Below are 24199 nucleotides of genomic sequence, written 5' to 3'. Positions count from 1 at the left end.
AATCATTTTCTTCTGTAGGTGTAATTGTTGGAGCATTTGTACCTTTGCAGCAAGTGTGTGGAGAGGAAAGAGTGTGGTTCATTTGTGTTGGGATTCCTGCAGAGGTCACTCCTCGTCTGTGCTGTGACTGGGGTGCCATCAGCGAGCGAGAAGCGGTAGAGTGGCGTCTCTGCGTGGCCGTTATGGAAAGCTGAAGCAGAAAACAGGAGAATTTAAGCATACCAAGTATACCTAACAATAAATAACATAAACACACGATCAATAATAAAAATAAACAGCTAATAAATCACCTGCCATAGGTTAAGGCACAAACAGAAGTTTTTTTTTTTTCACAAAACACAGTCACAATAACATGCTTAAATGAAAACTGCCATATGAATGTGTTTATTTTCTTATTTTACTATTTCTCCTTTTTGCAAACTGACATAAATGCATTATGTTGTAAGATACCAGTTTGTTACTAACACAGAAAGTTTTGACTGTTGTGAAGCAATACAAGCCTTCCAGTTATTAACAGTGGAAAGATTCTGCTGTGAAGCAACAGATTGACTGCACTATAACAGCGTAACTAGTGTAGAAATGAAGTTGCTATTGCACACACCTGTTTTATGTAGGATAAGATATACAAACGCTAATACATGACTTTTTAGGTAGTGGCCATGTGGCCGTGAACAGAGAGGATAGATGGTATGAAGGCGCTGAGCTACATACCATCTTGATAGTGACGTTTGAAGGACCAGGGTTGACCTTCACTGCGATTGAGGAACATCTGCATGCAGCGCCTCACCAGGTCCTCATAGCCTGGACGCATCGTGGTGTGAAGAGAGCTCTGCTGTTCAATTTCAATCAGTTTGCCTAAAATAGAAGATGCATAATTAGTATTGCACAAAGGATGAATACTTGTGGTAATAAAAGAAAAACCATAACCTTTAGGTGTTGTGCATGTTCCTGCATTAGTGTATTAAGACATTATTCATTATTTTAGTACAAGTTACCAGGGTATAAGTGAGGAATTTAAATTATAGTGTATATTTTTAACAGGTACAAAGACACAGCATCAACAAATGCCACCTAACACGGACATTTGTCAAACAAAAAACCTTTCCAAATGTCATGTCACATGTATACTGGTATGCACATGCTTGAATGCCTTTGGCAAACTTCATATCTTGTGAAAAGTGAAAAGATGCCAAAAACAACCCCTGCATTATGACTTCCTGCTGATGACTCGTTTGTTCATCAATGCTGCACAGTGCAACCACCAGCCCTGTGTCAGCTAAACTTTCTTGCAGCTCCTTTGCATTCATAAAGGGGTCTGCTGCCTTCCTTCCTGTCAGACATGCACTTTCATCTCAAAGTTTTCACGGTCTTTCAGAGCTTCTACGGTTGCTCTTAATGATATTTCTTAATGACAAATTGGACAGTAAAAATTTCACTAGCAAGCACTTTGATATCCTCTGACAGTCAATTAGGTTAATCCTTATATCTTCTGTTGCTCTGAGGATCCCATGCTTGTTGAACCTTACCACAAGGTTTTAAGTGTCAGTGAAGTTATCGAGCTCTGAAGAGTAAATGACTGCATTTAAATGTGCATCAGTCAGGAGGCTCATTCCAGTTTTGGTTATCTGATTATTCATATCCCAATTTACATGATAAATACTAGTCCAAGTTACTGTCACTATTGTAAATGTTAGCCTGTCAGCCAACATTCCATTGCACATTTGGCTTATAAACCTCAATGTCAGCAGTGGGAGACAGTAATTAGTAAACATGTCCTCCACTGTGACCAGTTTTAGGCTGCACTGTCACCACCTACAACAAGGGAATGGGGGATAAAGATACACAGTCATGCGTGTTGGGACAGCGTTGTACCGATAGAATTAAGTGGAGGGAAAATTTCTGCAGGAGTTGAGCATCCATTTACCAGCTGGAAGACACAGTTGAACTGGTTATAAGACCAAAGGAAACAACAATACAAGCACCAGTTATGTTATGCATGAGAGCGGCCTTAGTGTAGTACAACCTGGGCTGCCATGGGGAATATTGCTGGGTTGCTAACCAGTTTGGTACTGATTCACAGAAACAGTCAAAAAAATCTGTATGCATGTTCTGTTGCAGTATGCTGGATAAAACTATGAATTCATAAAACTCACAAGCCTGGAGGAAGCGATCCAGTCAGAAACTATGATAAGATATATACATGCAACTGTATTGTGTTTTCTTTTGGAGCACACCAGCTGGCACAGGTGAGTTTCTCAAAACTGTGACAAGCGCTTTGGGATCTCTGAAATCGGGATATGTTGTTTCCATTTGCAAACACAAAAACAGCATACTTAAGTCCATGTAAATGTGTCCCATTAAGTATAAATGTGGAAATGTGTCCATAATTTGGAAAATGACAAAACTGCTGTTTATTTTTTATGTATATGACAGACTAAAGCTAGAAAAGCACTCAGAGAGCGCAGTACTCTGCCAAAGTTGCTCAGTTGACGTATCATTTCTGACGGACGAAATCTTTAATAAAAAATTATCTTGCGTTGAGAACAGGCATGTGTTATGCATGTGCATGTTATGTATGGATACCGAATTGCTGTACTTTTATCAAGGTCTGTTGATCAGTTCATCACTTTTGGCAAGTCTTTGTTTTGCTAGTGTTAAAATAACCATTCCCTCCATGTTTTTATTTTGAAGGCGTATTTTTAATGTTACGGGCTTTTACTTTGTAACTATTCCAGCGGCACAGGAAGTGTTTATCTAAGAAGCAATTTCTTGACATGACGAAGACGCTGCCGAAAAGTCTGAAAATTCACATAAAGATGAAAGAATACGGTTCCACGCTGTTGCTCTTTAGCAAAGGATGTGTCTAAACTTGTAAGCACCTAGCTGGGATGGGGACAAGCTCTGATGGTGAAGAAAGGAGTGAAGGACAGAAAGGTGAATTTGTCTTTAAAATAAGGCTGACGGCTGAACATAAATAAAGGCTTTGTGAAACACCAGGAGCTTCACCACTGTCTGGCTGGGGTTTGCTACATTGCTTGACCTAAATATGTAGCGGGCGGCAGGAATTGATGGGACTCAGAAACAGCCCACATTTTAATCATTTGTTCCTTGTATGATTTTCAACTTATAAATCACAGTCATTTTGTCTTAGGATCACAATCATGTGATCATCAGCGGGCAACTGACACAGTGTTCACATCATGGTTACAGCGACGCCGTGCTGGCAGCTGTATCTTGCAATTGGAAATCCTTAACAAAGCCGTGGATCCATCACTGCCAAAATCTAATCAGTTGGTCCTTGTGTCATTTCTGACCTTCCCTGAAAATTTCATCCAAATCCATTAGTCTGTTTTTGAGTAATGTTGCTAACAGACAGATAGACGGATTCACAGACAAACGTATGCCGATCGTCACATAACTCCGCCATTCCTTGGCGGAGTAATAAATCACAAATGAAGAATTAACAGAGCTTTGTAAGAAAAGCTCGTTTTTATACTGGTTTTCTGCAGGGGTTCTATGCACTTCTTTTCAATTAAAAAATGGACAAAACAAAAAATTTGCTCATGAAGATTTTATACAGCTGTACACAAAATGAATACACTTTAGTAAGTGCTCTTGTCTGCTAAATGCACCACAGTGGACACTTACCGGACAGCTCATGGCGAGTGCTGAACCTCTCTGTCCTCTCTACTGCAGTGATGCGTCGTGCCACACAGATCATACATGACTGCAAATCTGAGTGAAGAGACAGTGCAATGTTAAGTCCTTATTTGACTACAATGTAAGAGAAATTGTACAAGCTCTTTGTGAATACGGCAATTTTTGCAACATTTAAGCAAAATAAATTGAGCACTAAGCATAGAAGGAATTTCTGCACACTACATGGGGTTACACAAGTCATGAAATGAATCCAGTTTTGTGGCACAAATGCTCGTTAAATCATATCTTCCTGAATGTGAATGGATATTTATGCAATGTAATTGTACATCTATTCCTTAATCTGACAGCTACAACAACAAAAAACTATTCAAAACTCTAAAAATGACCTTTACCATCTCCCTCCTCCATCATGGCCCGAGGCTGGGTGAGGGCAAAACACTGCATGGTCTCATAGCGCTGCCCTCCGGGCCTCTCTTCTGACAAACCATGACTCTGACCATGAACGAAGTTCACCAGCATACGACAGTTGAAGGTGTGACTTTTCTGACCAGGTGCCTCTCCACTCCATGACGCTCCATTTGGTGCTGTGAAGAATAAATACATTTTGATGAACCAGTGACCATGATTAAGCTAGTAAGTAGTGACTTGAATGTGTTTGTACCAGCACAAGCAAACACTCTTGTCTCACCATTGGACTTGGGGAGATTTTTGTGGAACTCCTCCCTGTCCTCGTCGTGGATGATGTTGTAAACACTGGTGTTGATCAACTCCTCCTGCTTGTACTGCAGGTACTGCGTCACATTGTCTGACACAAATACAATGCTGCCCTCGCGGTTAACCACAAAGAGAAAACCATCCAAGGCCTGCGAACAGCAGGGGCACAAAAACAGAGCGTTAAATGAGACTTAACAATGCAGATAATGTTATTATTTGGTTACACGGGCAATTTTGCCCTTCTAGAAACCAGTTGAGATGTTTTCATCAACAACACGAGAGCAATGACAATGAGGCACCAGTCCAGCGTATGGAAGGGCAGCTAATTGGTTTTTTGTCCACCCCAAGCGTCCTGAAGCTGACCTGTAAGAGCAGTGGCCCCAGATGGTCCTTGTCAATGACCCCTTGACCAGTGGAGGACACATCCGCCTTCTGAACATCATCATCGCTGCAAGAGCTCTTTCCTGAGGACAGATGAAACACGTTACTGTCGATTAAAAGAAATCATTTTATAATTTTGCACACGAGTTTTTACTCATAACCTGTGTGTTTGCAGGCACAGTATAATAGGACAGTTTGTGTATTTCCCTTCAAAATTTCAAGTCAGTCATCCTATGATTTACACCTTCTCTGAAAAAATTAATACCTTTTCTGGCCACCTGGTGGCAGCACAAGTTATGGATGCATGGTTAGCATGCCTTTCTATTTTTAAAATCAGCATGTGTCTGAGGCTTTGTTAGATACCACTCTATATAGCAGGGTCATTCGTGGCGCGACACACTAAGCGTGATGAGAAACAGTGTGACAGTGGATTTAATGGCATTTCAAAGGACAGAAGCCATACAACCAAACACAGATGAGAAAGCAGTCACTGACATAAAAATTTACACACACGCAAGAAAGAGGAAAGATGTGTAAACGGGGTGGGAAAAGGTGTGCTAAGTAGACAACAGACAGAAAAGAAAACAGAGAGGCCCTCTATCATTCGCATCCTGTAACTATGGTAACCTGCCTGCACAACGCCAGGACCCGCAGTAGCCAGCTGTGACCCTCTGGGTAGATTCCAATATGATTGCCCTCTTTCCTCCTTAGCCACTTATCCTCACAGATCTAATCTCAACCAAGCTAAAAATAGGTGGAGGAAAATATCCTTCTTTGCGTATTTAATCAAGTCAAATCTGCAAAATGATTGGAAAATGGCCGATGGATAAAGCCACTCTCTATAAGGTCTCATTTCTGAGTCTCCGGTGTCATTAGTCTCCCAGAGAGAAGCAGGGTTTGGCACTAACAGATACACACTGTCACTGACAGCCTTGAGCCATGACCACCAAGGATTGGTCTCAATTACTGGTGTTCATTTACCCCCAGCAATACAAACAGCCAAACTGGCTGTCGGTCTGAAGCGGCCTGGCCATGAACCAAACACACCACTTCATCACTGGCATCATCTGTCCTGCAGCAGGGTACTTGATGAGACTAACTTTATCCACTGTGTCCTCCCCAAACACAAAAAGAAAGAAAGGAGAAAAAAGGCATTCAACTTTGTCATGTGTCTCTGCTCGTGACCAGGAGTGTGTATGGTTGTAAACTGTACAGAGGTGATACCTTGCTCTTTGATTTGTCTGATCTGTCTCACGGTCTCCTTGAGGATGGCACATTTGTCAGGCTTGACGTTGAAGCTGTCAATGTTCGAAAGGTTGGCAGAGATGAGCTCAGCCAGCTCCTCAATGTACTTGCTCTCCTGTTCCCTCCGACGCTTGTCACACCTGCCGGGGCGCCAAGGGGATTAGACATGTTGCCATGACAACCTCACCTCCACATGCCCCATCCGTATGCAGGCCATACGGCCATACAGGGCTGAGATGCTTCAGATATTTTGTTAGCAGCAGACACACTTTTGAACTGGAGATGTATACGTAAGGCAGCCTACTGAACTCATGCACTTGCTGACATTCACAGTAAAAACAACCGCAGACATAGCAGACCTGTTTATAAAATACATGTAACAGAAGTTATAGCACTCACCCTAAGCCTGGTGTGTCACAGGTGGACAATTTACGTTTGCGGTCGGAGCACAGTGGCTCCAACGAGTTGTCTCCTACGCCACTCATCTTCAGCGCATATCAGCACCTAAAAGTAAACACCCACACATCATGTACACACACACAAACAGTCATTACAATTCAAACAGAGAGAATGAACTTAAAGTGTTGATTTACATGCTCATATATGCTTGTGATGCAATCTATTCAAAAGATAAGTGTGGACTGGGAAATGCTATGAGCTGTGTTTTTTTTTGTTAAGTCCACTCAAATGAATGGCTCTAAATGAAGTGACTTCCAGGGGAACAGTAGATTGTACATTACTACAGATTTATAAGGGCAGACTGTCCAGTTAGTAAAGCAGCCTTGGTTTTTGCTCTGTGTTTGATGGGAGTGAAATCTCATCTGTTCCACTGTGAGGAGCGACTGATGATGATGTAGTGATTTGGAGCCTCGGGGGAGATGGGTCATCCTGCGTTCAGCCAGCCTGCCCGCTAGAACGATACCACTCTCCAAGCAGCGGCAACACACGTACACACTGCATATACAAAGCGTTTGCTGTATGCTTGCACGCTCGGGCATGTCGCGGCACAGTCTGTAAGAGAAGATTGCTGGTAGCTACTGTCCCAGCAAGGCACATATGAACCAGGCTGCTTCTTTGTTAACTGCCTGAGACTGCACATGTAAAGAATCCACACTACTCAGGAGTGTGAAGCATTGAAACAATCCAGGCGAGGCTCCAGTGTATGCCAGTGACTAGCAAGAATTATCGCTCTTCCGCATTCTCTTGACTGTGCAGTCTACTAGGCTACATCCGTTCTTTCTTCCAATAGGTTTTAACTTCTGTTTCCCCCATACCATCCTCAGACAACCCTTCCCTTCTCTCCCTCTCCCTCCCTGAGAGTAGCAGTACTGAGCTGGTGACCCTGTCCTTGTTTTCTTGCTCTAGCATTGCCCTGTGTCTGACCCCTCAGAGTTCACATTAGAGGAAACCCCTATAGCCAGCTTCTAAGGTCATTGCTCTTTCCTATTCCCACCCAGAGATGCACACAAAGCTGTAGCATGTAGCTGTATAACCAGATTGTTCTACTACAACTCTATCCTGGACTTTGTGTCTGCATGTGTGAATGTGCACACATAAGCGCACAGAGTGAGCTCATTCCAGAGAGGAAAAGTGTAGAACGGATGGGAGCCATTATGCAACTCCTGCTCCACAACTGCAGGCTAGGACATGCAGCCCAGTCACCCACCACCACCACTACCACCACTACTACCACTAGAAGAGCACAAGGTCTTTGACATGCACTCTGTGCCATAAATCTGCATCGCATGCTTCTTGTCTGTCTACCTTTCAGCACCCCTCTCTAAGTCTGCCTGTCGTGCTCTGGCTGTGACTCTCGCTGCCCTCCCTTCTCTTTTTCTTCCTTCCTTCCTGGTTTCTGTCCTAAGGCTCACCTCTGCAGCAGTGGAGAAAGATGACATCAGCCTTCAGTCAGCCTCACTTCCTGAGTCGGACAAACAGCAGAGCTGCGGGCTGCTGAGAGCCTTTCTGAGAACAGGGAATGCATAGCTGCGTAGTACTAGAGGGACGTCACGTTAAAATGTAGAGTAAATGTAAGGAAAACAACAACTCTGTTTTCACAGGAGTTTGACAGTTGCAACTCATAATTTACTGTAGTTTAAATGTTCATATGTTTCATTAGGACACTCATGGTGACATTTTACACCTGCTAAAAGTTTCACATGACTGAGACACCCCAGGAGTAGACAACACCTTTAGAGCAGAGTGAGAGATTGTGAGCAGTAGCCCACCAAAACCACAGATGAGTCTCAACAGGCCTGGCAGTATTCCCCTGACCAGAATCAGCTTCATCTGACAATGTGAAACTTGCTCAGGAACAAGATGAAATGTGTCACAAACCATCAGGTACACAGACAGCAGGTGCCAAAGTGAGAAATATAACGTCTCCTAGTTAAAAATAAAAATGGTCTGAATATTTAATGGATTTTCCACCTAGGGTGAGTACAGGCAAGTGTCTGTGTGTGTGTTTGTTTTTTACATTTACCGCATGCTCACCTTGGCCAGTACAAGCCCCAGTCAAACTCCATTCAGGGTTCTAGTGTCACTTCAGTGTCTCCACATCTCCTGCAAACAGAAACAAAAAATGAGGTCATTGACTGTGGTTCCGTGTCTGAATGTCTTAACATGACAACATTAAGGCATTCCTCTGCTTGCTAAGAAAATAGCATGGACTCTTCATGTTTTTCTTTCGTAGAAATTCATGGGAAAACTGACTTCTGAAATTGCACAGGAAGTCACAGCAGATAGCATCCTGTTTGCGTCCTCCCCTCAGCCAGTTCCACTGCGTCATCACTTCCCTTTCCTGGAAATGTGGCCACTCATCCACCCTATTTTACATATTCTGTTTATCACTCTGCTTTACTGTCATCTGTTTCTTACACACACCTTGTATAAGTGCTGCTGGTCATTAAGTCCAAAGCATAGCTAATTCAGCATTAAGAGAACAACACAAATGGCAAATGATTCTAACAAAAGGTCAGAAATTCCTGCAGAACTGATCTAAATGACTGTTTAAATTGAAAGACTAATTTTGGTAACCAAGAAACTACTTAGCATGCATCTTTCTTTCCTGGCATTTCATTTTAATAAACATGTGCTCTGTCAAAGCTTTACTAACTTTTGGTACTTCTGAATCATAATTCAGAAGTACACAAGTCCCTCTGGTGTTGGTGTTTTGTGTTTCCTCATCAGGGTAACTGTATAAGCTTTCATCAGCATGACTGACAGTAATCCCTCTTGGGCTTGCCATCAACATTTATGTCCTTTTTCAAAATAGCAGTTATAATATTATATCATAACACTGTCTTGTTTGCGGATTTTTCTAGCCATAAATTCTTATCAGGGGACCTGTTACAGGGTCCTAACTCAAACACTGGGCGTGTCTAATGTTTAGTGTTTGGGTACAAACTACTCCCAAAACCACTGACCTTTAGCACCTTCATCCTACTGCCACAGATAAGCCTGTCAGATGTTCTTTCAGTCATGAAATCTAAAAATAATCACACACTGAACACAAATTCGTCACAATACAGCTATAGTAAAGTGTTTTACTTTAACATTAAGTGGAAAAAAAAACTTCCTTAGAGAACTACCGCCGTTCTCTAAGGATATGTTTAACCAAAATTACAGATTTTTTAAAAATGATACAAAAATAAAACAGGAAAAAAGTACAACACAGTAATTTAGGTTAAGCCTCTTTATTCATAAGTCTAACTCCAAATCATCTCAGTCACACACACAGGCAGTGTGAGTTGCGAGCCTGCTACTCTCCTCAGTGTGAGTGTGAATGTGAGTGTGATCCTCCACCACAGACCACTGATCACATCAGTCCTAAACGCAGAGCTGCAACTGAGCTAATGCTGCAGCTGAATAATTTAAACACAGAGAAAGAGAGAAAAGCGCTCCCTTTTCCCCTTTCTGTCGACTGTCCAAATATGGCTTAATAATTCTGAAGCAAATGTTAGTAACACCATTACAGCATATTAGTGAGAATCAGCCTGTCAAATGTTTTTTCTTTTTTGCAGTTTTATGTTTTATTTTCCTAACTCTTATCACTTGTTCATATTTATTTTCAGATGTTTTTTTTTTTTATACTTTGCTTGTCCCTTTGTTTACTGAAACAGAGAATAGCACAGAAGCATGAGTAGCCTCTGAAAGAGAGATGCAACTCAGACCAGGAGGTATAAGCATGAGAATATGAACCACAGGAGGTGGAGGAGGAGTCAAAGCAGACTGAGCAGAATGAAGAGTGGAAGGAGGAGGGTTGATGGAGGGGGAGGGGAAGAGCTCGATAGTGTTGGGCATAATTCAGATTTTTATACGGTTATCCAAGCTGATTATTTTCTTTGATTCAGTTCATTAACTATACCTGTCTGATGCTTTTACATTGCAATATAAAAAGCCCTATAGGTCTGAGTTTAATGTCAGACATTCACAAGAAATTTTATAGTTAGCTAAGCTCTGTCAAATTCAACTTTAAACAGGTCAAGAAGATACTGAAACATGGCAGACTGTTAAATGTAGCTCCGAATATGAATCTGAATTTTACTCAGATTTAGTTAACTCATGTGATCACAAAATTACTTGTACAAATGGTTGCCTTGAAACAAAGCCTGTCACCTTCACTCAAGGTCCCACTTACAAATTTCTGCATCCAATGCCCACTGAATGGTTCCGGATAAATACAAGTGTAGACGGACACTTAACTATGGCTACATTTAAAATACTTCTTTTCACTTAAAGTATGTACTACTGCTGCCCTTACAAAGTACACAATGTTTCATGAAACATTCATACAACTGGAACATACTACTTCATCATAATAATGCACCCTAAAACTTTGACTGTCGCAGTCTGTAGTGTAAAATGAGCTGTCTTCTGTCTGACCTCGGAGACTCAAGCTTGTTTGTACTCGCACAACACTTCATAACATAGTCGCAATACTACACAGAGGATTGCCAGAAAGGCAAAATGTTACTGGATATAGGAGGAAATCATGATATTTTTGCTTTCTACATACTGGGACACACTCAGCCTTTTTCTTGCATACTTTATAGTATGGTAGAATGGATACTGGGACGCATCCCATTACATGGCTGGCTGTAGTGGTGTCAACATTCAGGCACTCCCTGGCCTGAAATCCAAACTACCTGTGCACATACACTAACTCAATACTTACACGAGCTGCTTTCTGGAGGCTCATTAACTCTGACATGTCATGTGTAAGATATTTACTGTCAGATCTCACACATCATAAATAAATTAACCATCAAACACAATTCAGTTTTTAATTTAACAATTGTCTGGAACCACAGTCACTTCACAAATTATTTAACATACATGGATAAAGAGAACACTGAGCATAGGCGTGCTTAGGTACATTTTTTAATCTTAATAAAATCAGAAAGGAAATCAGAAAGGGTACAGACAACTGTCATTACCGATAAGCAATGCATGCATCAATATTTGATCATGGTGAATAGTTTAGCTTGTCAGAAAGGATAGTAAGAAGTGTGGATAGACAGTCTCATGCAAACTTCTCCAAACCTCTTTGAGTAGGAGTTTGCTTCCTCATATCTTCTAAACTACCCAGTAACAATGCAGCCACTCCCAAACCACTTGCGTAGAATACAAGTATTTAAAGGTCAACCTGATTATTTACAAGGATACCAGCGTTGCGTGCCTCAAAGTTCTCTATCAATAACAACTTCTCTTACACTGCGGAAATCAGGAGAGTATGAGCAGCTCCAAACATGCAGTCAATCTGTCTGTTGACTTCTGTGTCCCGATCTTTCACAAACGTCTCATTTAAATCATTTCAGAAATTTCTGCACTCTCAGTGAATGACTGTAAAGTACCACAAACATGTAAGGCCGCTAATTTTAGCAATATAAATTAGCTTCCTACTTGTGTTAACAGGGTTCTGTGGCTAAGCTGGAAGAGTGTGATGCTTAGTCGATGGTAAAATAGAAAATATAACAACAAGAAATTGTTTGATTATATTCAATATCAGTAATATACAAATTTCTTTTTGATGCCCTATTTCTAATAAACACTTGAGTTTAGCCACTTCATTTTAAATGTAACCTCCTTATTTCGAATTTAACTGCAAATTTTATCACAGAGAATAATTTTAATGTTAGAACAACAAAGAAAAATACAAATAAATACAAATTTAAGGATAAATAAAGCAGGAGAAGTCTGTGGAGGCAGATAAGGGCAATGTGAAGCTCAGTCAGAGGTGAATTTGGGCACTTTGAGGGACCTGCACAGAAGTCGCAGGGAAAGTGGCAGAAGGTGAAATGCCGAGACCTCCTGACCTAAAAGATGGAAGGTAAGAACAAACCAGCACCTCTGCCGTGTGCCATCGGAAGAGTAACTGCGAGAGATTCTGTGACACCCATTTGCTCACGACAACCTACTTCTGTTGTTGTTTCATATATTGACTGTGAAACTGAACAACACACCTTTTGCATGCCACTTGTACTACACACCACTAATAAATGAGGCTGTTAAGAGCCAGGAAGGAGCAGGTTTTAGGTTTGTTCATGCCATACTGAAACTTTACATTATGTGCTTTAATTAAAGTTTACATCTACTGCATTTAAGTGAAACAACCAAACGTTCTTTTGAACAATTTTCCCGTCGCAATTGATGAAGTGTGTATCACTGGTACATATTGCTGTTGTTATATGGCCCAAGCCTAGTGGATGGCTGTGCTAACTGTGGGGTCTTTCTGAACTCTAACTGAAATGACTCTCTGGTCTTAAAATGCAAACTTTCCGTGCTAAATTTAACACATTTAAAGGACCTATATGTGCAAATACAGACACGCTGTTTTTCCTGTGAGCCAGTCAAACTTGTAGATCTCTACAAACATAACTATTATACAGATTTAATGCAGACTACATTGGTCAGGTAAACTTTGTACAGAATGTCACAGCATGTTTCTACACTCTGCCATATCAAATCATTTCAGTTAGTATTTGAAAAAAGCATGGTTTTGATATACAGTCATTTGGCTAAAGACCAGAGCAGCAGCAGTGTCAGTCAGTTAGGACCAGAATAGTGAAGACATTCCTGCTCAGCCTGAAATAAAGCCTGCAATCTGAGCTCCCTGAGACAAAGAGTGGCAGGCCTAACAATAAACATTGGCCCACCCAAAACAAAGATCAGACAAACTGGAGTACACACAGACACAATTATAGATCGGAAAAAACACATCCAAGACTTGCAAGAACTGCAAGAAGGGTGTGCAAGTCTAAAAAAACAACAATACTGCAATCAAGATATTTTCAATTAATTTCAAGTCATGGCCTTTCTGGGATACTGGAAGCATTAAGCATCGCTCAAACACACACAGACACCACAGAGGCAAGGTAATAAAGTAACAAAAGGTGTCCACTAGAGTCTGGGACATCAAGTGCAAAAATGAAACAAAAGGACAGAATGACTTCCTGTTTTTCTTCAAAGAACTTCTCCACCTCCTGCCGAGCATAAAAAACAGCCATATACTGGGTTTAAGTGCAACTGGAGCCTGTACCAACCCCAGTCTCAACATTGTCTCTAAGATAAATACAATTTTTAAGCCAGTTCTGCCTCACAACCTAAGTCACACACAAGAAACAAAATAAACAAAAAATAACACCAAATAAAACCCATGACATTAGAGAATACAGTTCATAGTGTACCATTTGGATAATTTTCTTTCCCTTTAAGGGCAAACCTTGTGTTGTACATGGGGATTTTCAACTGTTTATGCACTGATATTTTGCTTATCTGCCATTTACACACAAAGTCTTAACTTAGTGGCCAGGCAAATGGGCTGCAACTTTAAGTGTCCTGATGTGTGAAAGGCCAATGAATGAGTACTAAGGCATTTACTAAAATACTGCCCATAACAAAGAGTACTTAACGAGCAGTATCCTGTGGAGCTCATTAACAACACTGTTCTAAATTCTCCTATGCAACTAAGGCTACATCCACACTAATATGTTTTTCTTTTAAAATGCATACCTTTTGCTACCCTAGCCTTCACACTACTCTGTCATTTTTGGAGATTTAAAACAGAGAATTTTCAAAATGCTGCTGAAACTGTTATATTTTGAAAATTCTGGGACTGTGATTTAGTCTGGATGGGTAGAAGTCGAGACTTTCTGAAGTGTAGACACCCACGTTTGCTTCCTGATTGGGCTTCATTAGTCACTGTGTTCCCTTTCAGTAAGAGTTCTGCCTTGTCGTCGATCCAAGCAAAGAAATCTCTGGTTTAACTTTTTGTAATCAATGTTTATTCCTTTGAGTATTTTTTACACTTAAGCAAGCAACCCTCAGACCTCTGTACTTGAATAATCATGTGATATGCAGTTTCAAGCATGCTATTATTTACAGAGATTATTTCTAAAACAGCACTAGAACATTCATGTGGTTAGAGATTGTTTTTGTCTTTAAAATTTGTTTTAGGTTAAGACGATAGTGCGAATATGGCCTAACTCTTTAGATCTTGTGTTTTCATAGATAGAAAGCTATGACTGGACGATTAGTTCAGGGAATGGGTTTAGTGAAAAGGTCATTTGAAAATTGCCCCCCTTTGTGTTTTGAAAACAGTGAGCTGCTATGACTGATATGCTAGGTTAGAGGTGGATGATTTGGCCAAAAATGCATGTGACAACCTTTTAAGGTAGAATGACGATCCATGATCTGAATCACGATTCTCGCCACACATTTAGTTGAATCCTGTGATCACATGACTAGTAGTGCATACGGTCACATGAACAAAAAGCCTGATCCGCTAGCCCAGACTCGCCCCATCTCGTGTTTCTCTACCTGCAGGATGGCCAAGTCGCTGTTGTGGCAGTTCTTGATGTCATTCAGCTGCCTCTCCAGTGAGTTTCTAGTCTGACTCCAACTCCACTATCTTGGACAAAAGTTGGCAATGATAATTTGCAACCTCATCATGGGTGGACTTTATGCAATCCTTGCTGTGGGGTAAATAAACCAGTTCTCACTTTGGCCCTTCAGTTCACCAAAGATCTCCCAGAGAGCAGAACGACTCTAGTTGTCATCTGCACTTAGACATTGGAGATAGAGACTTGCTGCAGGACATGAGACTCACTGGAAAAGCAGATTGATGACACTGAGGTTAACCCCAACCGTCACATGTAGGTGGGAAACACGAGACAGGACAACCAGGACTAGCTGATTAGCACCGACTGAACTTTTTAAAACAAAAACACTTACATATAGCACCCCTTAATGACATAGTCTGTATGATGCTTCCGAAAAACAGATCATGTGCAAACTTAAGATTGTCCGCAATATAACATAATCAGATCACCCACGCCTAAGAAATATGTTAATCATGTACCAAATGTACTTCTGGAGACCAAAAAGGGAAAAAAGGAAACCACTTTAGCTAAAATTCAACTTCCAAAATGACCATTAAAAACAAGGATTTCTTCCAAAAAAGTTCCATTAGTGGATGAAAGCATCAATCTAAACAAAATGCTCTAAAAAGTAGGACAGGTGAAAGTCAATAATGTCTGCAAAATATATAAATATACTGAAAAAGGAAAAAAGACAAATGAGTGCTCAATGATGCTTTGTGCAACAACAATAAATCATTTTTTTAAAAGAAAGTTTTACATTTTGAATAAAAAGTCATGACAGATGCATGTGGATTTACACTGACAAAATAGCAGGGGAAAACAAGAGAATTGAGGATAGCATTGCTGCTCTTGCTTCATATAATTTAGAACCAGATTTAACTCTGTTTAGTAGTTATCTATCATCTTGACGGTTTGGGGATTCCCCCTTAATTGTAAGCGAAGATAACTTCCAAATGCACCCTTGTTGTTGCTGAATATTGCTTTGTTGCCATTTTCTTGCCAACATTACACATGATTTCAATGAAACGTGGCCTAATGGGACTGAGCTGGAGCCAAAGGGCTTGGATGGCAAGACCAAGAGAGATGCCACACAGTGAGATTCAGGAATGGGGACGAGAGGACATATGTGAAGCATATGCATACAAGTGTAGATTCTGAAAAAGTGAAGCTGTAAATTGTAAGGAAAAGCCTCCATTTAGTTGGAGAGGTAGCTGTGAAATTCCAGAAAGGCTTAAGAACCAGACTGAAAACACAGACTCTGCCCTTTATTTGTCTGTAGCGTGGCTGGTAGTGAATCAAGACATTTCTGTCTATTCCTCTGTACATGTTAAATGTGAAAGTTCATTTGAACCAGGTCAGACTGCCAACAATGAAAACAAAACGCAAAGTCAAAATTATTTTATTTCTGTTTTACCAAATTCATTCACTCACTTTTGTTAAGTCTCAACAAGCATGACTGATTTAGGAGTTAATATTCACACAAGAAACAGTTCGCAGCATAAAAATAAAGGACACCTTTCAAAGCTGTGGTAGTGATGCAAATGTGAGAGAGGAGGATGGGGAGGTGGGGCTGGAAAAGCAGACAGAAACACATCCTCACTTCAACAGTTTTGTGGAGCCTTTCAGAAACATGTCCATCAGTGAGACAATGAAGCCTCAATCTTTATGGAAACCAACTCCAAGTTCAATTTTACTCACCAATCAGAGAATACAATGTGGGTATATCACACAATAAAAAAACTATGTTACATACATCTGAACAGCCAAATATGTAGTCAGATACACATTTTGCAGATGAAAAATAAATGTGGAGAAAATCTGCAAAACAACAAACCATTGACATAAACTGCATTGGGAATTTCCTTATAAAAGAAATTCATATGTACATTATGTTCATAGATGAATGTGGCGAAGATGGGATAGTTTAAAGCGGAGGGGAAAACTACCTTCATAGGACTGCTTGTTTTCTCTAGAAAAAACATCCCCCACCCTTCTCCAACGCACACAAGAGCTTAGACAGGCTGTGTGTGCATCTCCTCATTTTTCTCACACAAAACTGCAACGTGTAGAAAAACCAGGGAAAATAAATGAAGGTGAAAACAAAGAGATGGCAGATTCCACTGTGTGTGTGTGTGTCTGTGTGTGTCTGTGTGTGTGCGTCACACATGCGTCTCCCACAACTATCCATCATTAATACGGACAAAGAATAGAAAGGAACAGGATAGAACCCACGCAGGCACAGATTCAACCAGCTAACTCACCGCATAGCACCACTGTAATTCTGCATCTCAAATAATCCCTTCATTTACTATAAGCTTGACATGTTGGTGCGTATAGTGAGGTGATAAGCGCGAGGACACGGCATTGTCCAGAGAGGACCACAGTGACCAAACAAAATGCGGTCTGCTGTGATCACACAGCTAATATTATGGAAATTAGTTCATTAATCAATGGCGAAACAGCCTTTTATCTGGGGAGCCAGAACACCAGGGCCTGATCAGCCTCCTTTCTGCCCAGTCTGATAACACACACATCTTCACTAGCAACTGATGCAGATGCAGAGGGCATATGAATCTCATGTAGCCACAGATAACTCAGTGTGAAGATATGCTAACCACTGTAATTACTTTTGCCAATATATTTTTTAAATGACCTGATGTTGATATAAAATACTTGGTTTTCAACTTTGCAGTTCAGAAGCCGTGTGTGTTTTTGTGCACACATTTAAACTGAGCCACTGACGATTTTCTCTTTTCCCTCCCTCCCTCCCTCCCTCCCTCCCTCTCTCCCTCTCGCTCTTGTGTCTTTTCTCTCCTCCCTCTCTGCTCTCCCTCCCCCTTCCTCTTCTCCCCATCGTCCCTGCTGGATTGGTGGAGTAAACACAGGAAGAGAGCGGGCTCTGTTCCACCACGCCAGAGCTGAGCCTGGGCGTTCCTGCAGCGCTCCTGCGCCGGGGTCAAAAGTTTACTGTGGTTTTCATTTCACCTTTCCTCAGCCAATCACAGCGCCACACTGCAGCGCCTGAACTCCGACCCCTGCAAAGAATTCCACTCAAAAGATGGTCTGACGCCAGTTTCACAACTTCAGCCCCTCCCATCTCCCATTTTTCCCCCTTACTACTCCTTTTCCTTTCTCTCAACCGGCCAGTTTCATGTGTTGACAGAGCCTAGGTGAAAAAGATTCCAGAAATGAGGTACAAGGGGAAACAGAGAGCAGGAGCAGAAGAAACTATCAGTACCTGCTTTATCTGATCTCTCTAAAAAACACAATTTACCCAAAAATCTAAGAATCACATGGTGACCATTTTATAGTTGACATGTAAATAGAGAACATTTAAGCCTGTTCCATTTCAACCCCAGGGAGGAAACCCCCCCTCCACCAGACGTATGGATTATAAAAACACATAATATAACCCTAATCCTCAAACGCTCAGTAAGGTCTGCCACTCGGCTTTTTCGTGTTTTTTTCATCTACGATGCTTAACACAATGTTAAAAGTGTATTCAAATGACTTATGAGGACAAGCTGAACACAGTGGCCAGAAAGACTAATTGACAAAGAAAACAAGCATAGGGAAAGAAACAAGGAGCTCTGCTGGGTTTGTATCATTACACCAGGGAATCTGTTTAGGAATCAAATCAAAGCTGCTCAGTCTGACTGGACAAACAAACAAACAAACAAACAAACAAACAAACACACACACACACACACACACACACACACACACACACACACACACACACACACACACACACACACACACACACACACACATAATCCAACTGTGGGTTTGTTTTTGTCTTGGTGACAGTGCACTCTGTCCCATCTGCTGAGTGATTAAGCCTGCACTGCTAATCAAGTCCTTTGCACTGTAAGGGGGCAAGCAAAGGACAACACTGGCTGATCAACTGGACACATACCAGTCTACGCTTCATTCTGCCTCCACAGAAAACAAAAACACTCAATATTCCTGCAGACCCACATACTGCTTTGAGTGAAACCAAATTTGATGGATACTGCAGTGTTTTTTTGTCATGTCTTCATCAAAGATGGAAGTTCTCCTATAGCGGTACATAGACCAAAAGTTTTGTTACAGACTGAGTTTGCTCAAATTAGAATGGGGGATCCCTCAATGCCGTAAAATGTTCCTTTAAAAAGCTTTGTGTCTACTGTCTGTCTTTAACCCTCCTGCTGTCTTAATTTACAGGCACCAAAAAATATTGTTTCCTTGTCTGAAAAAAAATTCCAAAAATCAGCAAAAAAAATTCCCCAAATTTCTGAAAATTTGCAAAACCTTCAGGAAGAAAATTCCAATAATTCCTTAAAAGTTTCCCTTAAAAGTTTTATTTAAAAAAAAAAAAAAAAAAAAAAATCCCCCAAATTTGGCAAGAAAATTCTTGTAAATATTTTCAAAAAATGAGTAAAAATCTTCCCAAAAAGTGATTCCGTATATATCAGTAAAACTTCTAATATTTTCTTTAAGAACATTCACATAAAAATCAGAAGACATCAGAAGTTTCACTCTAAAAATATATTTTTTCTACATTTTCAAACTTTAAAACGGGTCAATTTGACCTGCAGGACGACACGAGGGTTAAACGTTTATTCCTGGTAAAGCAACAAAACCTTCTGCCAGAAGAAGAAAAAAGCATTGCTGCTACTGTTTTCACCTAACGTTCGTCACGACATGGTGGCAGGTAGCAGTAAGAGTACAAATAAGTATTAAATTGATAGACTTCAGTGGTAATGACAGGACTTCAGCTTTTTTGTGTGTGTTTAGCGTGAAACTTGGATTGAAGTGTTCAGTCGTTCTGACAAGCCTCATTGTAGGGGATAACTGAGAAGCCGGTTCCCGAAATATTATTATTATTTTTTATTTTTTTAAAGACTATTTTTGTCCAATACAAGGAATGGACTGCACAAAAAGATTCAATAGATTCAATTATTAGAATTTTCAATGATTTTTACACAGAATTTAAGACAACTTGCATGTTATGTGTACTGAAGAATGAATATGGAACCTCCTAGTTATAGTCTATTTTCAGTTAAGAAATGAGTTAAAAAAAAAAAAAAAAGCTGTTTATGGCCCCCAAAGCTGTCAAAACCCTATTAATGTTCCTTAATTCCAAACTCATTAGTTGCTTTAAATAATGTTCAGCTTCAATGCAATTTTAAGGGTGGCCACATGGAACATGGAAGGATTTGTACAGCATCGACTATAAGAGTGGTGCTAATTGAATGAGGACCTTTACTTCTCCTATTTTTGTCATACAACAGTCGTACAGACTTACTTGTTCCGATGTGGCATTGGAAACCAGATTAGCATATATATATGCAAAACATGAAACAGGCCAAATGGAAACATGGAGCTTACTTGCCAATGTAGAACCTTCACTATACGAAACACTAAATCGGATTAACGCCCAACTTTTGGGAGTGTTGTTTGGTATTTAAAATAAGATTTCAACGTAGAGCTTGATGTGATGTGGCAATGCCAGGAGCCAAGTGTTAGTTCTGCTATTCTGAGGACAACAGTAAGCTCCAGAGCAGCAACCTTTTGATTAGAGTGTTGCCTTAACGACAAGCCACATAAACAGAGGTGACGTCACCAGGCAGAGAGAGGAGCAGTAATGGCAAAAGCAACTTTTTCCACTTTATCCAAAAAGGAACAGGGAAAAAAATCAGCCCAATTAAGAAATAAGTGTAATAAATTATCCGACACATGCCGTGCCAGTGTTGACATGCTGTAGTAAGTCTGGAACCTTTAACGATGGCGTGGAAGTCTGTCATTCATGACTTGACTTTGGTTTGAACTTCAGCCTGAGCTGCAATAAAGTAAAAATCGCAGTGGAAAAGAATATGGTGTCGAGCACAGTGCTGTAGGCAATCAACTACTCACTCTTTTCAACCTGCTCTCATCTCCTTCATGAAGGGGGATTTAAAATTTCAGATGAACTACGAGACAGTGCCTCTTCAGTTGGTGCTTGCATGGCCACATATCTTCTTACAACTTGCGACTGCAGCGCCATGCCAGCCACAGCTGCTTCTCAATCCAGACAGACCCAGAAACCACACCCCACTGCCACATAAGTTCAACATCAAACTGTTTCATTTTGGGGATGTACCAAGAAAGAAGAACACAATGTAAACAAAAAAAAAAAAAAAGAACCAACAAATTGACACTGCTGAATTATGAGGAGTGGAGGACCGAGACCAGTAAAGGAAAGCGTTGTGAAATTTGGGACAAACAAGTTGTGCACTTTGCAGCAGTCCAGGCAAAAGCCCCTTGTTGTTTGTTTGCATTTGATAAAGGCAGAGTATTCATGGGACAAGATATTTGGAGGCTGAGTTAAGATGGAGATTGTCCAAGTAGCAGTTGAAAAGTTCACTCACAAATGACAGTATCTCTTTTTCTCTTCACCAGCTTCTCTTTCTCCTTCTCTTCATGCTGAATAACAGACAGAGAGAGCATCTGGTAGCAGTTATCTCACAAACCAAACTTTTTTTTCACCCTTGCTGTCTCTCCCCAAAGCATTTTTATAAAAGGGGTCCCTAAACAAAACACAAACAAGGTCTTGCTAACATTTTACAATAGTAACAAAACTATGCCAGGGTTCTACCCTCCCACTGGCTTGTTCAGGTGAACCCGTTTTACGAGCATTCTTCAGCTGGGGAAGCGAAAGTTAAAGGGGGAGTTGAAGTTAAAGAGGAAGGGCAAAGAGGGGAGGGGGACAAAGCTCTTGGCACTCCCTTCCCTAATAAACTTTTGCCTTCATCCAATCAATGAGGACTACAGAGAGAGAACTGTTCCAAATCCTTGCTGGATATAAACTAGAATTGGGCGCAATGATTGCTTCAGGCTGCCCGTTTGGCTTTTAGAAGTGTGCATGGCTCACATATGGTTCAGCTAGTCTAACAGTTGGGTTTTACCTCAGAGTTGAAGAAGTGAGGGGACCACGGGGATGAATGAGATGTGACTTCAAACAGAGTTAGAGTGCAAACTGCACCACTTGACTTTGGTCTCAGTGAGCTGGCAGTCTGTCTTCTCTGGTTTATCTGGTTTCAACAGCTCTCGTTCCATACTCTCACTTGTTTGGGCAAAGTAAGTGCAATTATCTTAGCAGTGGAAACATGACTGTCTTGTTGAGCAGAGGTTTCTATATTTAGCTCTCCAGAGGTAGGCAGAAAAAAGCAAACCTACCTGTTGAGTTACCCCACACCATTACACCAGTGTGCAGTATGTGCACTTTCAACAAACACAAATACAGATCATTGTCACTGAATGTAGTGACCTTGAGATGTGCGGACGAAACAGGATGTTTTGCACAGCTTGAGATGACCACAGGAAACTTTCTTAAACCTGGTTGTAAAACAGCCTTGGATGTCAAGTCAAAGTGAAGACTAACTACGATGGAGTTAAACTTTAGAAAATCAAATACTTTTGAATATTTTCACAGGACAGGTAATTTCTATCAAAGAAATAATATTTATTGATAATTTGAATATGCACAATTTCCCTTAATTACAAGTCCTGGATGTAATTTAGCAGTTAGAGAGAGAAACTGTGTTCCTCGACTAACCCTGCACTCCATGTACTGCTGTCTAACAAAAAGGTACTAAGACCAAGGAGTCATATTTCAATTAGGGGAAACAATCAGATGGTCCTTGCAGCTTTGTGTCATCAAGAGTACTCTCAGATCCAGTGCTCATCCACACAGCTATTAATCTTAAATTCAACATATGCCACATGACTGATTGGCAGATACTCAAAACTAAACATATTATCTCTGTCTCTCAGTCTCACTTAAAGCACACAGACTGATGAAACACCCAAAGAATGCCACCTATTCAGACATCACTGACACAAAAATGCCGCTTGACAAAGACAGATTAGACAGTCATCCAAGAGTGGTGCCCAAAAGTGGCAAGCTCTTTACTTATTTTCTTTCTTCTGTATGATACCACTCTGTATTTAGGAGTCAGTGAATACATAGCAAAAAATATTTACCTAATTCTGTAAAAACGAAGATCATAAAGCACAGTTAAATATAAATGTTTTGAAATTTTGTCCGGATTTTTGAAATTTTAAACAAAACGCTTTGGCTTATAATTCAATGCAGTGGTCCAGAAAGTGCAGTTTCACATATGCTTACACAGTAGGGTGGAGAACCTGCCTGCTCCTTAGATTTGTTTACCAAGTCTGTTTGGAAACTGTCTCACAAAACATGCATTTTATATGTTCTTTTGTATTATTGATAAGATACTAAAACACTATTATCTAACTATCAGTGGTGCCACAAAATGCATGTTTGTTTAATGAAACCACAAAATCTGCCGCCACACAGAGACTTCTCCCAGACCCATGAGAAAAAGTGATAAGTTAATGAATTACTGAGAGCACAGGGGCCAGCAGACAAAGAGTGAAAGCCATGCATCGCAGTCACTTCTGCACCCCATCTGCAGTCAAAGAATCCCCCCAAAGATTGATTCATTGTTAACACAGCCTGACACCCTGTGTGAGGGAGAAAGAAAGTGGTAGATAAAGGGCTAGAGAATGGGGGACAGGGGGCTCCATTTGCCAAGAATATGAGCAGAAGCAGTTCATCGGACAGGTTCCCACAGTGGCCATTCTATCACTTACAAAAATACCACATACGTGGGCTTGAGTAATGGCATTCTATCAGACTCAAAATAAAGACAAGTCAGCTCATCTGACGGCTGAAGGCTACCAGCAACACCATTCACTCCCAGCTAAATTCCACTTCATGGCCGCATTACTGAGCTATCACAGCCTATTCAATGCATGAAATCATATAAGCAGGAAAACTCATCAGTAAGCAACCACGTAGTCGTGAGACAATGCTGCACCTAGATGATTTTAGAGACGCTTGTTTGAAAATAAGCATTGAGATGTAAATGCCGGCAAGTATCGACAGGGATGGCCCCAGGCGAAGAGAGCGACAGCACACCTAGACCCCAACCGTTCCAGTGGAATGAGTAACCCTACCACCTCATTGTTTGACCACACATGAGCACGCTCTCCAAGAATGTCCTCCTACAACCTCAAAAACTGAGTGCTCAGCATACACCTTGTCAAGCAGGGAGAAAGCAAACCAGGACTCTACCTGAACCCTGGAGTGTTTATCTTCCTCTGCAGAGAAACACATCTATCTGCCTCTGCCAGTCTGTCGCCTCTCTCGCACACACGCACCTATATATGATTTATCAACAGTGAAAATCTACATTTAATCATGGTGTGATGGGGCATTATAATCACGGATACGTAATCTCACTACAGCCAAGCAAATAAATAGCAGA

At 40.8% G+C, this 24199-nt stretch overlaps 1 protein-coding gene across 3 annotated transcripts in view; it reads right to left on the bottom strand.

Moving 5' to 3' along the window:
* The window catches only part of LOC111579940 (nuclear receptor coactivator 3-like), a 32438-nt gene that overhangs the window by 7217 nt on the left and 1022 nt on the right, over nt 1–24199 (bottom strand). For all 3 annotated transcript variants that reach the window (XM_035955914.2, XM_023287479.3, XM_023287478.3), the window contains exons 2-10: nt 8494–8562; nt 6400–6504; nt 5980–6140; nt 4738–4838; nt 4349–4523; nt 4053–4244; nt 3649–3735; nt 712–855; nt 43–190 (exon numbers count right to left, since the gene is read on the bottom strand). In XM_035955914.2, coding sequence (XP_035811807.1) covers nt 43–190; nt 712–855; nt 3649–3735; nt 4053–4244; nt 4349–4523; nt 4738–4838; nt 5980–6140; nt 6400–6485 — 1094 coding nt within the window. In that variant the 5' untranslated portion in view covers nt 6486–6504; nt 8494–8562. The remainder of the gene's footprint in view (nt 1–42; nt 191–711; nt 856–3648; nt 3736–4052; nt 4245–4348; nt 4524–4737; nt 4839–5979; nt 6141–6399; nt 6505–8493; nt 8563–24199) is intronic.

Source organism: Amphiprion ocellaris, chromosome 5 (assembly GCF_022539595.1).
Source record: "Amphiprion ocellaris isolate individual 3 ecotype Okinawa chromosome 5, ASM2253959v1, whole genome shotgun sequence".
In the NCBI taxonomy this organism is placed as follows: Eukaryota; Metazoa; Chordata; class Actinopteri; family Pomacentridae; genus Amphiprion; species Amphiprion ocellaris.
Note: the sequence above shows the minus strand (reverse complement) of the source record. Positions and strands in the feature narration are given on the sequence as shown.